At 34.3% G+C, this 15853-nt stretch overlaps 1 protein-coding gene across 4 annotated transcripts in view; it reads right to left on the bottom strand.

Annotated features, from left to right (window-relative positions):
• Window positions 1-15853, bottom strand: part of PHF14 (PHD finger protein 14) — a 163400-nt gene that overhangs the window by 53211 nt on the left and 94336 nt on the right. For 3 of the 4 annotated variants that reach the window (XM_066553910.1, XM_066553918.1, XM_066553901.1), the window contains one exon: window positions 3135-3252. In XM_066553910.1, coding sequence (XP_066410007.1) covers window positions 3135-3252 — 118 coding nt within the window. Of the gene's footprint in view, window positions 1-3134; window positions 3253-12179; window positions 13476-15853 lie in introns of those variants that run through there. The other variant, XM_066553928.1, reaches the window with a different exon arrangement.

The following is a 15853-nucleotide window of genomic DNA, read 5'->3' as shown; positions in this document are numbered from 1 at the left end:
TAAGATCTTATTGTACGCAATTGAAAAAATGGTCACACCACATTTATTCTTACCAAATATTACCATGTCATGATATTGAATTATTTGGTTTACATTCTATTTATCTTAAATTCAACTAAAAGTAGTTGAAACAAGTGTCTATATTAAGCCTGAATACCACTAATAAAAAATGCCAGGAAAATAATGATTTACAGTGCTGTTTGGCAGTCCTGAAAGTGCACTGCAATCCCTTTGCAGGGTGAATGGACAGTGTTATAGAAATTGAGACCCAATAAGTTTATTTCAGCTTTCATGTGATATAACAAAATCTACAATGTTTTTGAGATGAGAGAGCTTGTCAGACCTTAGTAGTGAGCATCACCCATTCCAAAGAAGTGACAGCAAGTATTACCAGCAGAGAAGCTGTTGCCCTCATGCCCTACAGCAAAGACACTGTCTGTCTATTATTTGACAGGCAGGGTAATATGGGAATATGCTATGCTGGTGGAAAAACTGACACGATTGCTGGAGAGTCCTGCAACTAGGATGAGCAAAATGGAAGTAGCATGTCCAATGTCTGTGCTAGATAACAATTTAAATCACATGTTTATTACTGCTAAATTACATGCCTTGGAACTGCTGACACCTGCAAGTGCTTGGCAAAATCTGAAAATAAAATAGCATTATTGGGGGTCAGCAGAATGCAACTTTTCCTGAACACCTAAAATTGAATTTCATAATTAAGTAAAAACTAACAGCCATTATAAGCTCAGCACTATGACCTCTCTTGTTATTGAAACAGTGTCATTTACCTTCCAATTCTTTTCAAGGCCTCATAGTGCTAATGAAGATATATTGTTAGGGAATTTTAAAACGTGTATTATAAGTGATTTAAACTGAACCAAAACAGATGAACAAAGTCAAAAGAATGAAAACTAAATAATAGTCTCCTTGGCCAAAGCAGAAAATTCAATCCCATTTTGCTGCTATAATCTATACTAGTAACTTCCCTGTGACACATCAAAAATTGGATGCAGTGAGTGACTGAGAGACTGAAATCATCAGTAGCTCAGGTTTGCAATTCATCCACACAGGTCAGGCAGAGTGCTGGAAATGACCCAACTTTCTCTACACTTCTTCACTTCTGAGCTCCAAGCATACATTTGAGGGAATACTCCCTCTGAGGAGGGGTAGAAAAAGCCTTATCGTATCAGCTCCTCCTGGCTGTGAAAAATCACAGATATACAAACCACAATCCTAAAGCCATGCAGAACAAAGAATTTGAAAATTATGAAGTACAAGACAAAGCCCTAATCCTTTAAAAAACTCACATTATGGCTGAAAGGAGTTAAATTTGATATCATATTTTTTGAATTTATTACACTGCATAGTATAAAACAGAAAAAAGCTACCAAAAAAGGCTTTGGGGAACATATAGGGCAATACAGCTTTATCAGAATAATTTCTCTGCACAGCTTTCTAGAAAAGCTACATGAAAGTGACTAAACAAAACCACAAGGAGTCCCCATAAGACAATTTTTTCAGTATCTTTCATATTCATCACATATTCCCTCAAATGCAATTCCACTTGCCTGTACTTGAAAGTGCAAGAGACTTTATTTAGATTTACTCATTAAAAATCTTTATGAATGAAGATCAGACACAAGAACATTTTTAAAATTTGTAATAATCACTGATTAACACAAAATGTGTAATCATTCTACTAAAAAATTTTCTTTACTCTTTAAAACATTCTAGTTTTTAACACACCTTAAAATTAACACACACCCTGCAAGAAGTGAAGTCCATCATAATTAATTTAACTCATAAAGTAGCTAAAAAATCGTACCTGATACACAATGTACTAATCTCCAGAAAAACACAACTAGAAATTACAAGCCTTTGGATTTTTCTGTTTACTTGCAAGTCAAGAATACAAGAGACGCAAGATTTTAACTCATGTTATCAGGACCCCATTTTAGTTAAAGCAGCTGACAGAAATTCAATAACAGTTTTAATTCACTCTTGGAATGTCTCTTGCATGTAAGTGGTACTCAAGAAAGATTGCTTGATGTCCAAACTGTAGTGGACAGCTAATTTCCTGTGTCTGTCTCCCTACCTCCTTACAAAAGAACAATTTCATTAATCCCCCAGGGGGAAACTGAATAACATATTTTTGCAATTGGAAAGGGACACTAGCAAGCCAAAAAATGATACCACTCCCTGAACATTCTGTATGTGCCAATCTTAAAAGCAAATGCATGACAGAGTTTAGGTATCCAAGAATGCTGACAAGTAACATATGAAAACATCTCATCACAGCTGTGTCCCTGTGTATCCAAATACTGAGGCACTTATTGGGTAAAAGATTCTCTGCACAGAAATACAAACAAAGGGGCAGCAACATAAAAAAATCTTGAAGACATTTAGAATACTCTTGTTTTTACACTGAGGTATCAGATGCATTTATATGCTTATGAGATGTATAAATACACTTATGAAATAAATTGGAAAGTACCTCTTCAGAGATTATGGTGATGACAGAAAAGAATGCCAGTGCTAAAGAAGCTTCTGTGCAGACAAAGAATCAAAATCTTTATGTTTTGAAAAGTCAGTACCATCAAAGAATTCTATTACTTTCAGTATTATTAAAGAGCTAATCCATGTAAAAAATCTAGTTTTACAATGTTATATTTGAACAAGGCATGCCAATCAATATAAGGTATTGATAACCTTCATATGAATTTTCAGTGAAAGAAAAAGATTTAGTAATTCAAATCACATTCCTTTGTTTAGAGAACACATGCATTTTCTCTGTCCTTAGAGGTTTGTATTCTGTAGTGCTCCTGAAATACTTTTTCTTGTCAATATTATCAATGCTGATACAGTATCTGTACTCACACCTTTCTCACAGAGAGCAGATCAAAAACAAGCATTTAACTAGCATAGTAAAATTTTCTTTATGATTAAGAAGTTTTCCATTTTGCATATGATCTGGGTTTTTTAATACTTACTTTGAAGAGAATGGGAAATCTTTGCTTTATGACCTTCTACCAGAACAAACCTATGCACATCATTTCATAAAAAACTCCATACACTAAGTAAAACTCTGAAAACCAGGATACTTCAACTATTTTTAGGGTGCATTAACTTACTTTGGAGGATGTAGAGTCACATTCCTGACAAATCCATCCATAGCCAGTCTGCTTAGGAGACTTTTTCAAGGGAGGGTCTAGACAGCCAAAATGGTAGCAAAGCCTGCATTCATCACACCTGCAAGAGAAAAACAAAATACATATTTATATTAAATGGTACTTCTGTACTATTTTAGATTGAGCTTCCCTGCAATTCTCAGCAGAAGATTTCCTGGTCCATTATCATAATAAAGAAAATATCTTTTCTATCAGGGGTAATTTTAAACAGCCACTTCAAGTAGGTTCTGCTTAATCTGGAATATCCTGATGCAGACACTCATATATCACCTTTGTCATCATCTTATATAAATGACAACATTTCAAAGACTTGTAAATTAATGAAAAAAATTGCTTACATTTTTAGATAATTCAGTGTCATTCACTGGCTTTTTTTCCCCAGAGTTTTTAACTTTTTTTAGACAGTGACAATATTTATTTTTTCATAGTTTTAAGACACTGTTTTGCACATGTTGTTTTTCAAGAAAAGCTTTGTGAAAAATTCACCCACATATTAACTAACTCAAGTATAATTTACAGTGATGAATTACATTTTTTACACCAGGATTATGTGGTTGATAAACAAATGTACAAAATATTTTCTCATTCACACTGAATTTTCTGGAAAGGGCATTAATTTAAAAGGATTTCACTGTGATCTCTCACTTATAAAAGTGCTTTCTGTACACACAACAAATTTATATTCTTCTTTAATAAACCCTTCCTTAGTGTTTTGCTCTATGCATAGTCCATACAAAAAGCTCAAAACATACAGCATAGCTCTTGTTAACCTACTTTTAATGTACCACAAATAGAAAAAATACTACAGTAGAACAAGTGCTTCAGGAAGGGATTTTTAAATCAGAATAATAATAGGCTCAAAATGAGAAAGATATTTTTTTAAAGCAAATTATAGAGGTTTTCATATATCCTACTGAATTTCTCTTTATTTGCATATCCCCCTGTATTCCTTTGTATGAAAAGGAAAGCTTTTTTCAAATTTACTTTACAACAGTCTGTTCATTACACAGTCTTAAACTCTGAATTAAAGCCAATATGAATGATTGAAAAATAGGAAAGAGTATATGTTTAAAAATCAAAATTTTAAAAGAAATTCCCCCCCACTCTCTTTCTCTGCTTTCCTGGCTACTCAATTTTTCCTCTATGGTAAACACAAAAATGTCCAAAAATTGCAGTAATAGCAAGGCACAGGCATGATCAGATCAAAGACAGAGGGACGTAACATTCTGTTTATCAACAGAACAGACAGTGCATCACAGGAAGAGGATTCAACTAACAGCACATACTGCTGCATTAATACAACAAAATGTTCATGTGACTGCTCCAAGGATTAGTCTCCCAATAAAAACAAGGAACTGTTTTCAATTATGATTGTTTAACTTCAGTGAATACTTTGTCCTCGTTGCCAAGGCTGGGCTTGCTAGCAGTTACAGGTAACACATGAGCACTGGTAAGGGTATGGCATGTACTGTTTCCTGCTAAATAGAAATTAAAAGCAATAATCTGACTATACACAAGATTCAACACTGGACTGACATGGTTTTGATAATTTTTTGAAAATAAGATATACCATATTGCAATATATATCCTTAGGATTGCTTAGCAGTGACTCAATCTCATTCCACACAAAGCAAACACTTAAAATAGAAAACCACTCTCAGTTTTTAAAGACAGAGGAGTTTTAATGTTGAAATATATTACTTAAAATCAGGAATACATGTAGTTTTATTTCCTGTGAAAGGTCTATTAAAATAATAAAAAGGTTGAGAACAGGAGATGGGATAGGTCACACTCCTAAATCCCAACAGTGTATGTGACCTTCAGCAAAAGATTAAGCCTCCTCTGAGCCTCAATGTTCTCATCTGTAAAGGAGTATATTTTTACTAACCTATTTCTATATCTGGAATCTTATGCATGTAAGGGCTTGCACTTGAGCAGTGCTTATCAGAACTCCCTTCACGTAAACTTAAGGATCCTCTTAAGTAACTGAAAATAAAGAAACATACTATTTCTGACTGACTTAGAGTATTTTCAGAGTTTAATCTACATATGATTTAAACAGTGTCAATTTAGATTTTTCTTTTTTCTTTTTTTTTTATGAAGTAATTGCTTGATATGTTTCTATGTTCAAAAGAAAATGTTTCCTCTTTAAAATTACACTTTGGCATCCCTTACATTTTTTACCATTTTTTATCTAGAATGTGGTACTTCCTGACTGCACTTTCAGCCATGTTTCCTCAGAGTTTGCTGAGGGATTTTGCAAAGCAGGGTTGAAATAACCATGACATTGTGAAATTAAATATCATTCTAAAGTGCAATGTTTTTAATATTTATTGTCATCAATTTTTATCACTTCAGAGTGTTTAGTTTGGTAGAAGAAAATTTGCATTTTCCTAGAATGAGTTAAAAATATCCATATGAAGGTTTTCAGATACTAATAATTTCTATCCTCATCTGCACAGCTGAGGAAATGCAAATGAGTATTTTCAGATATCAAAACATAAAAAGCTGCATGGTGATAAAAGCCTAAGTATACCAAATATTTTTAAATGCTTGCTTCCTACTGCTTTTTGCTGGAATATGAATTCTGTACTGGAAAACAGAAATGCACTGATTCTGAAGTTCCCAGAGCATGATGCTGGGAAAATGGATGATTACCACTGTACCTTGGTTAAAGATGATGCTCTAGCTGTCTGGCAATCATCGTCTGCTGAGACTGACTGGGGACAAAATGTGAAACTCACGCACATCACAGTGAAAAAAAAATTGGCATTCTTAATTGCTAATTCCAAACGCAAACATTACACCTAACTTAAAATGGCACTAATAAAACAAGATTAATCCCTCAAGTGTATACTATTAGTTGTGTTCTTTTGTCTAGCAACATAAAAATGATAGAAATCCCACTGTCACATTCAGAAAATGAGAAAGTGACACAAAATACAGTGTATTTTTGACTTAGTTATAGAGAATGAAATTGCTGGGTCACAAAAGATGTCATGCTGCCAGTCTCACAGCCTGTCAGTAAATGCTCTCACAGACCCATCACATTCCAGCACTTACAGACCAAAGGAGTCATGTGGCACCGTCATTTACAAGAATCATCCTCCCATCCTGAAGACGGCTTAATAGGACAAACAAAACTGTTGGGATGGGCAGGGGGGAAAGGGAAAGAAGCCACTTCCTCCATATTACAGGCTGTTGAAATTTTTATCTTTGTGCATTCAAGGTCACACGTTCAAATTTAAACTAACAAATATTTTATCTTGCTGCTATTTGTGGATAACTATTTTTGTGGTGAAGCACATGATTTACAAAAACCATTAAATGGTGGGCCATCTTCAGCAGCCTGGTTAGCTGCTGTACTGAAAACTTTGTGGAAATAAAAGCAGAGCTCCACACAAAGACAAGCTAACCTAACCTCCTAAATTACCTCTAGCTGACAGGTAATTGCTTACTATCACTGTTACAACAAGCCTGAAATTACTTTATGCATCAAAATTAAAAATCACTGTGTTCCTCATTCCAGCAATTAATGAGGATAGATACATGCCCACTAAATACGGAGAAAATGGAGTGTGAAGAAGAAAGGAGAATTCTGAAGTAGTTATGATAAGAAAAATGTTAAAAAAAAACCCCAATCAAACATTTTTTACTTAAAGAAGTATAGAATGGTCAGCTGCATCTTCACAGCAAGAAAGCTTGATTAGGGATTTCCATACCTGAAATACTTTTGCTTCATTCTTTAATAGAGTGATCTCCATCTGCTCCTGCCCTTGGATTGTTTTTATTAGTTTTTTTAGCAGTACAGCTGGCTGTGCTCAAGCCCTATCGTGTTCATAATTAACTAATTATGCTCTAATCAATAGTGCAGATACTGATTTTACAATGTAAATGAGATAAATGAGATAATGGCTGGGGTCAATCTCATTTTATTTACAAAGCTCAGCACACACATCCAATTTCATTACATTGCATCTACCTGCACAGGAGGGAGTCTTATCAGTTGGCCTGCAGAAGTCTTCCTGCAAGCACAGGGGAAAAAGACCTGTGCTTTTACAGAGGAGCAGTGAATGCAAAACCCGCCCGCCACTGGCACATTTGTAAGTCACTGGTTAATAGCATCCAAAACCACAAAGAGCTGATTCAGCCAGAGCGAGGAAACCTATTTTGCATTCACGAGACAGCATCACCCATCTATAGCTGTAAAAGTAATTACCTACATGTCCCTGAAACACAACATTAATAAGCTAATCTTTAAATACAACTTTCCAAATATGCTTCAGAGACTACAGAAAAATCTCACTTATGTACGCATCATTGCACACCGCCTGCAGTGTCGTGCCAAGAGGTACCGTGGTGAACAAAATACAAAATTGCAAGATATATATACTGCTTCCCATTTGTCACAACAGCTTGGAAAGATTTACTTTAATGGAAAAAAAAGATATAAAACATTGATACATATCTCACCATTAAAAGTAGAGAATTTGTCATATAAGCCTTACTCTGACAAACTCAGAATTAGCCAGAAAAAAATTAGAAGGAAGCTAATCCAGAATTTTAAACTCCAAAGGAACTGCAGTGGGATGCATGTACATACACCCACTTGCTGAAGGCATATCACTTAATGGCTACTCCAGCGCCTACATAGATTTAACTACTGATAAGCATCATCCTTTGCTGGCTTGTTTTGGACCCCATTTCTGACTAAAGGCTCTTAGCACCTTAGGAAGAGACATCTGAAGAACAGAGGTTTCTTCTCAGACACTGATCTCTCTCCCTTTTAATCCCTCAGTGTCCAAGTGCTGAGTCCCTCTGGAACTGCAAACAGATGTAGACATGATTTGGGGTTCATTTTAAATTGCAGCACATTCTTGATTTCAGATGAGTAACTTAAAACCAGCCATGACAGTGTAAGTCACTGTCAACACCTGGTTTCGTATTAGCAGCTGTACGATATACAATCGAAAGGAGCACACAAGCATTCCCAAAAACCCAGAGTAAATCAATGTAGCTAAAGTGAATTCAAACTCTAGAAACAAAATTAATTACTTCAGCCTGGAGCAGCTGAGGAGTGCTCCTGTGACACCTTAATGCAACCAGACCACAGGAGTGATAAATTCTGCATGGCAGGAATGAACACTGTGTAGTGGGTTGCAGCAGCAACTCTTACATGTCACATCAACGAAGTCACTTTCTTGTGCCCTTATTTAAACAGTAAAATTCAAGAGCTAATAGTGAAATAAATGTATAGTCCTCTATTTAGTGCACTGTTATTAATGCTGTCCAAAAAGTACATTAATTCTAGCTACTGAGGGAGGAGCCCAAAGCTGTAGCATGTTTTCATTATAGAATATAAGGATAACACTCATCTTTTGCTTGACATTTCTTGAAACAAAATGAAAATAACCAAAGGTATGACATTGTATCTTACTCCACAATTCTACACCAAAACTCTTCAATTCTGCCCAATTAATTCCAAAACAAATTACTTTCATTTTGCTGTGATACGTCACAGTCAAGCAGAAACCAAAAGTGATACAGTTCTATATTTAGACTCTGAAATATAAGACCTAAATTCTTATCTATTCCTTTATTCTTGGACAAAAATTTGAAAAAATAATAATACTCTATTAGGTATAAAACAGAAAAAGTTGGTTCTCCTTTTCCTGATTGCTACACTTTTTCCTTTGCTTATAAATGGCCTAACAAATAAAAATCAGTGGTCATCTTACAGTTTCTGTTCTACAGAACAGTTTTAAGAAGTCTTCTCACATAGGCCAGTCAAGCTTTAGGTGACTTTACCACCAGGAGTGTGACACATTTCTGCACTAAAATTCTTATGTGACTGTATATGCATAAATGGTTGATTAGCAGACCAGGATATAGCCCAAGTATGTCACTTCATCCAGGTACACAGGTACTTGTTATCCTGAAAGGCTCTCTATCTTCACAGATGCTAAAAGTTCACCCACATTAAACTGTAAGGAACTTCACCCAATTTCAAAGTTAGATCTAACTTTGCAGTCAGGCATGCATTGAGTGGGTGGCTGTAACAGATGTCCTTCAGAGACTTCTGGATTCTAGTATTTTCACAATTTTCATAATTTTGATTTAGGTAAATGAAATACTCTTTTCTGGGAAGGATAATGCTATGGTGCTACACCAAGTAATAAAGTCACTTTCTAATTTTTATTATGCCAGGTACAATGCAAGTACACAAAAGGAGATCTCTTATTTACATAGTTTATAATGGGAGATGACAGAGTAGACTATCACTCTCTTCTGTTATGCCTGGAAGAGAGAGGCCATGGCTATTGCTGACAGGTGAAAGATTATACCAGATGAGGGGTGACTATTGCATTTTGTTTTTTATATCTACCTACTGCTGATAAAGGCCATGTATGGCAACATGGACACACAGCCTGACAAAGCATGATGAGCTTACTGATCTTCAGCTGGTAGTTTCATCATAAGGTATCTAAGTGCTTTTGGAGATAGGAAATTGTCTGATCTCCTGTTTACCTAAATTTCTGTCCAATCTCAAGGGCATTAATAAAAACAAATAATAAAAAATAAAAATCAATTATACCACAAAACAGCAAAAGAAAGCAAGCATTAATCTGGGCAGACATCTGTGTAGCTTAATTCATTATGCTAAACCCAAAATTGCCACCTAACTAATTTAACTGATTAAAATTATTATTTTAATATTAAATCAACCCCCCCCCCTTATATCCAAAAACCTAACACTGATTATTCATGGGTAAGGAAGAATCTGAAAGGGCTATCATTGTATGTCATTCTTATGTAGCCAAGATTTTTTCTGAATGGTCTACAAATAATTTGGTTTATGAAACTTAAGTTTCCATTAACAAAATGAATTCTAAGACTGTTGGAAAGAAACTTTACTTACTATACCTGTATGAGAACAGCTTTCTTTCAGCAAGAGATTAATTTCTCTCTCTCTCAGAACTGCAAAACCACACAACACATGGCTTTGTGAAATTAGTTTGCAAAGTTCATTAATTGCCCAAATATACAAGTGGAATAGAATGTTATGAACACTCCTTCAGATGCATTTGCTTTTGTTAATATACAGCTACAGTACAGAACTTCTATTTACAGAATTTTAATGTTTAAACTAAGAATTTCTGTGAAGACAATGACTCAAAGATAATAAATAGACAATGCATTAAAGGAATGCTATACCAGTTACAGACCTGAAACAGTCCTTTGACAAACTGAAAAGTGTAAAATTTAAGAAGCTATTACCAAATGCTGCATTTGTTATATTCTACTAGTACATGATTGCATCTATAGTGCCACTCTCAGGTGTTCAGACTATTTACTCTACTGAATGTGTACTGTTTATGAACTACTAGAAAAGTCCATTATAGTTTTGAATATTGCCATCAAACATCTTTCAAAAGGTGAAACATCAAGTGTTAGCATCTGGCTTTCAACCTAATGATATCGAGGGGAGAGAGAGAGAGAAAAAAGGGAGAGAAAGAGACGGAACAAAATTCTACAAGGTATCTGTACTGGGGAAAACCATAAAAAATACAGCAGGAATTCAACTAAGGTTTTCAAGCATGCCCAAGAAATTATCAACAATACTTGAAATAGTATTTAACATGCATTAATCTGTCCTTAAAATCCTCCAATAGCAGAAATTACAGAAGTTCCCTAACAAGAATCTCTAGTACAAGTATTATTATTAGAAAAAAACTTTCTATTGGTTAAATCATCTTGATACCATTTAGCTTACTTTTGGTCTGATCAACTCTGAAGAACATTTTTTTTCCTTCTTTGTAGCAACTTCCTTTTTTTAAATTTTTATATTAATTTAGGCTTTTTTAACAGATTTCCTACCTTCACTAAATTAAAGAAATATTACTATTTTAAGCTCTTTTGTTCATGTCTCCTGTGGTCTTCTTATCATCCAGTTCAGTATGCTTTGGACTTTCCCTGTTTTTTACCAAAGTGGAAAGGATACTAGCTGAGACTTTTCAAAGGTTGAGATACTGGTCTTCTGAATATTCAGGAGTACCTCAATGTGTTAAATGCAACACCCCTCTCTGTATGTATCAGGTTTGATCAGTTTGATCAATGTTCTGTGATCTGTGATCCAGAATCCCCCCTGATTTTTTTTTCTGAAGTTACTCCTGATACCATAATCACAGTGATCTACCTTTTCCTTTCTGCACTGCATGCTTTTCTGAATACTTTCTTAAAATTTTCTTTTAAATTCTAACACTGTACTTCCTCACATCTTACTGTCATCACCTGCAAACGTAACCAAACACTTTATTTCATACCTAATATGCTAAAGCAAAAATTAACAAAAATATTGTAATAGTGAATCCAGGACAGCTTCACTGGAACCCAGAGTGCTGAGTATCATCTGACAGTGAGTCCATGGTAGCTGGTTTACTTTCCTAATCAGCTACATATTTTACTGCAGCTTAATTAACAGAATCTCTAACTTATTTAAAGGACTACCACACACAGAATTATTTTGAAAGTCCTACTAAAGCCAAGATAAACCACATTTATCATTCTCTCCTATCCACAATACCTAGACTGTTTTTGTTTAATAAATGATCATAAATCCCATTAAACATTACTTTTTCTTTTTTTTTTTCCATAAACTCAGCATGATGTATGGGCAAACATTTTTTCCCCCTTTGCTTACACAGCATTTGGACACAACCTTTTACTTTCAGAATACTGCACAAATGGTCAATAAATCTGGGTCTTTTCTTCCTAGAAAGGATTCACGAATCCTCAAAGATCAAATTCCTGCATTCGCATCTACTTCCTAGTGCAAATCTCTTAATTTTTATGCCTAGTGCAAATCTCTTTTATTTTTAAGGTGTCTTTGTATGTATTTGCCAAAACAGAATGATAAGCATTTCTGATAGTTCCAACAAAAATCTTAACTCTGAGATTCTCCCCCCCTTTTTAAAATGAAACGACGTGTTAGACATCAGGGTACTTTTATTTAATATAATATTCAAACATGAAATGCCCTGGTAAGATAAGACTCGTAGAGAAGTACACATAAATTTGGATATTCTCCTATTACTTATTACAGCATTTAATTTTTAAATTTTAAAAAATACTTTCAAATGGAAACGTGCCTCAATAGATGACAAATCCCACCATATCTCAAGAAATTCAAAGATTATAGGTCATAAAGTTACAAGTGTGATTGCATTTGAGCAGAGTTTTTCCGAGCAAGTTCAAGATGAAAACGATGAAGATGTCAACACTCTGATACTGTAGATTTAAGAACTGGATCTGTACCATTTGAAGATCAAAATACTATGTGTGCATCTACCAGGAAATATACGGACGGAGACGAAGATCTCAGCTGTCACGCTGTGTGATCAATTCTTCATTCCTTCCCCAACTTACAAAGCACTTTCATGTTTGTATTGGGAGGAGATAAGTTTGTACTGAACACTGCCAGAGAAGTAAGCCAAATGAAACAAATGCCTGCACATACTCCATTTTTTCTTATTTTTAAAAAATTTTTCAGAAAGAAGTATAGGTATAGTTCTGTTCACTCAAGTGTCTGGAATCAGAAACAATTAGTTCATACTAATAAGCATAAAATCAATTTTTCCATGGCAAATCTATTCCTTCAGAATAGTAAGTCTCAAGTGTTTTACAGGTCTCATTATCACTGAACATTTATTTTTTTTAAGGAAACAATCCTTTTTACAGTAAGGTCTATGTACAACACAGTGTTCTATATAGAAATGTTCTTATTAAACTGTAAATAAGTAGAGTGGCAGGCAGATGGCAAACCATTGCTTATTTCTTTCAGTATCACCGTAGAGGAACACACAATATTTAAGTCCCACAGGCTTCTGTCACTCTTCAATGAATCCAAGCATTGTATAACATCATTTGCCAACGAAGCACAGGGGAAAGAGACATTACTTAATAGGACAATCCTGACAAGACATTTATCCGGGATTTTTCAACGATGCACATACAAAATGTTCCTGAATAGTGCAAAAAAATGCAGGCAAATTAACTACCTTGTCAGTCCAAATAACAAACCAATCAATTACATTCTATCCAAGCCTGACAAGCAAACTCAATGTTTTGTCATAATAAGCTTATAGTTGAGACAAGGTAGCTGTTCTCCTTTACTTTAGGTATTCTATTGAGAGCTTTATCCACATTTAAAAATCCTATTATAAAAGGTTTCCACGATTGCCTCCGAGGATGAGTTGTGGCAGAGTTGTGTCTCATGAAGGGTATCTACACAGTAAAGTGATAAGAAAAAAATATTAACATTGAAAGATCATAGCAGCTCTCCTCTGTCTTATGAAACATTTTAATATCACACTAAATTTAAGCAATGTGTATGCTCAGATCCAAATACTTAGACACCCACACCAAATTTTCAAGAGTCTCTAAATGTCAAAACATTAAACTGAGTAAAGTATAGCATCCTTATAACTTATAACTTTTTTTCAATACAGCTCAAAGAACAAAGGCAGTCCACCACAAGACAGAGAAGATAATTTTCCTTTTTTTTTAATCATGAAAGCAACAATTTTATACAAGTAGACTTCATTGTAAAGCTAGCATTTTACTCAGATTTGCAACCCATAGAAATGCAGCTATGAGACTGACTACAAGTACAAACATGGGTACTATGTTATAATGTTAAAAAATGCTTGTTTTATAGATTAGCATTTGAAAGAAAACAAGTCTTAGGATTTAGGAAGGACTAAGTAAGGGACGGTTTCTTTCAAAATACATTGTAATAATTCAGCACATAAAGGCTTTAGTCACTTCTGAAAAAATGTCTTTGAGCCAATAATTCCAAAGCCTTCACAACTTTTTCTTTTCCTACTCGTACTTCCTGTCTTTTGACACTCATGACATACATACTTTTCAAGATCACTTTTTTAAAAAATCAATACAATTTTAAAGTCCTGATTCTGTAAATTTAAACTCTTTAAAGTACTTGCCATACAGCAAATTAATGTATCTTAGAGCATTATGAGATTTTAATTAGGAAAACATTTATGTTGTCTTTAAGCTGAGCAGATAAATTTTGAACGAAAGACTGATAATAAGTCTCCATCACTACATTTGGTGGTTTGTTGTTTGTTTTTTGGGTTTTTTTTTAATTTGAAATGTATTTAAATATAATTGTAAATAAAAAGAAACTGCTGTCACACTTTGATAAAATATAACAGTCTGATGAACAGGAGCCATCTTGTTGCCACATGTTCAAACTAAAAATCCTTTGCAACTGAATTTTAGTTTTGAGTATAAGGATTTTGAGTCTAAGAATTAGAGAGTACTTCTTCTAAGAAGTACCATATGAAAATCCACTCCCAATTCTCACTTCATCTCTTATTTGAGACATAACTGAAATTTTAAATTGGGTGTCTTGAACTGCAATCTACAGTGCAATTTTGAACTTTTTAAGAAAACCGAAGAAAAGCTTAGCTGCAAGACAAAATGCTCTTCATACTCATCTCATTACAATCTCCTCCCCTTACTGAGTGCAACTAGTTTTGTTCTGGCAGCCTCAGTGGGTGAGGCTGACATGGGTGCACACTGAAATGCAGAAGCTTAAAGGGTAGCATCAGAAAAAATCAAGATAAACTGCAGGTCTCTGTGCCACCTCTACCCTCTCACAGCAATGTCAGTATTGCAACTGCACCATTTCAGTCAGGCCATCAGAACATGACAGGCTGCCCCATCTGGGCTAGTAAGGTTTGGGAAGGAATACAGCAATCCATACTTCAAATACTAGGGGTTTTATTTTGGTTCCTCAAAATGAGTAAGTGAGTATGTGAATATGTGTATACACACACATATATATGTATGTATGACTACATATAACTGTACTCACATATAAATTTATATTTATAAATTATTTTTATATAAAATTATTATCCATGTAAACATGTTTTTTTTATAAAAAACCAGCTTCACAGCTGAACCAATAAAATAATCAGTTACATTTTAATAAGCTCACAAATAAAAGTAATCAAGTACAAACAAGGATCTCAGAGGAAACCTGTAACTACTGAGAAAAGATCCTAATATTTTGTAGCACTTCAGGTTAGGCTGTAAGAACAGAGACATCAAGTAGGAAGTGTAAGTAACCTAGTGCTAGTAACCTGCACTAGTTATTCCTATAATATTTGTTTGTATTAAATTTTTATTGGTAACAACATATCAAGAAATTTAAAGGATATTAGAATATTTACTCATATATTTAAAGGGAAATGATTTTTTAAATAGTTGGGCAATTTTTCCATTTCTACTCTATTAAAAATTTAACTTGACATAATTTATTTTACACATTCTAGGGTTATCTTCACCCCTCTCATGTTTGAAGTATTATTAATTAAGGAATCCCTACTGGCTTTATTTAAACAATTGAATTTTTTTTTTTTCTAGCAAGTGAAATATTGTTAAAAGACAAAGGAATATGAATATATAAATACAATAGCTTGTAGTTGTTGTAGTTAATTGCATTACTGTAATACAAAAGCAAACTCATCTGATAACTGACTAATGCCCTGAGACCACTCACATCGATGACATTTCTCCTGTTCTAGTCTCTCCTTCTGCTCTTCTTCTGTGCCTACACACCATCTGCCAGCCCT

The sequence above is a fragment of the Molothrus aeneus genome, chromosome 1 (genome assembly GCF_037042795.1).
Source record: "Molothrus aeneus isolate 106 chromosome 1, BPBGC_Maene_1.0, whole genome shotgun sequence".
Classification (NCBI taxonomy): Eukaryota; Metazoa; Chordata; class Aves; order Passeriformes; family Icteridae; genus Molothrus; species Molothrus aeneus.
This window is presented reverse-complemented; position numbering and strand designations above follow the sequence as displayed.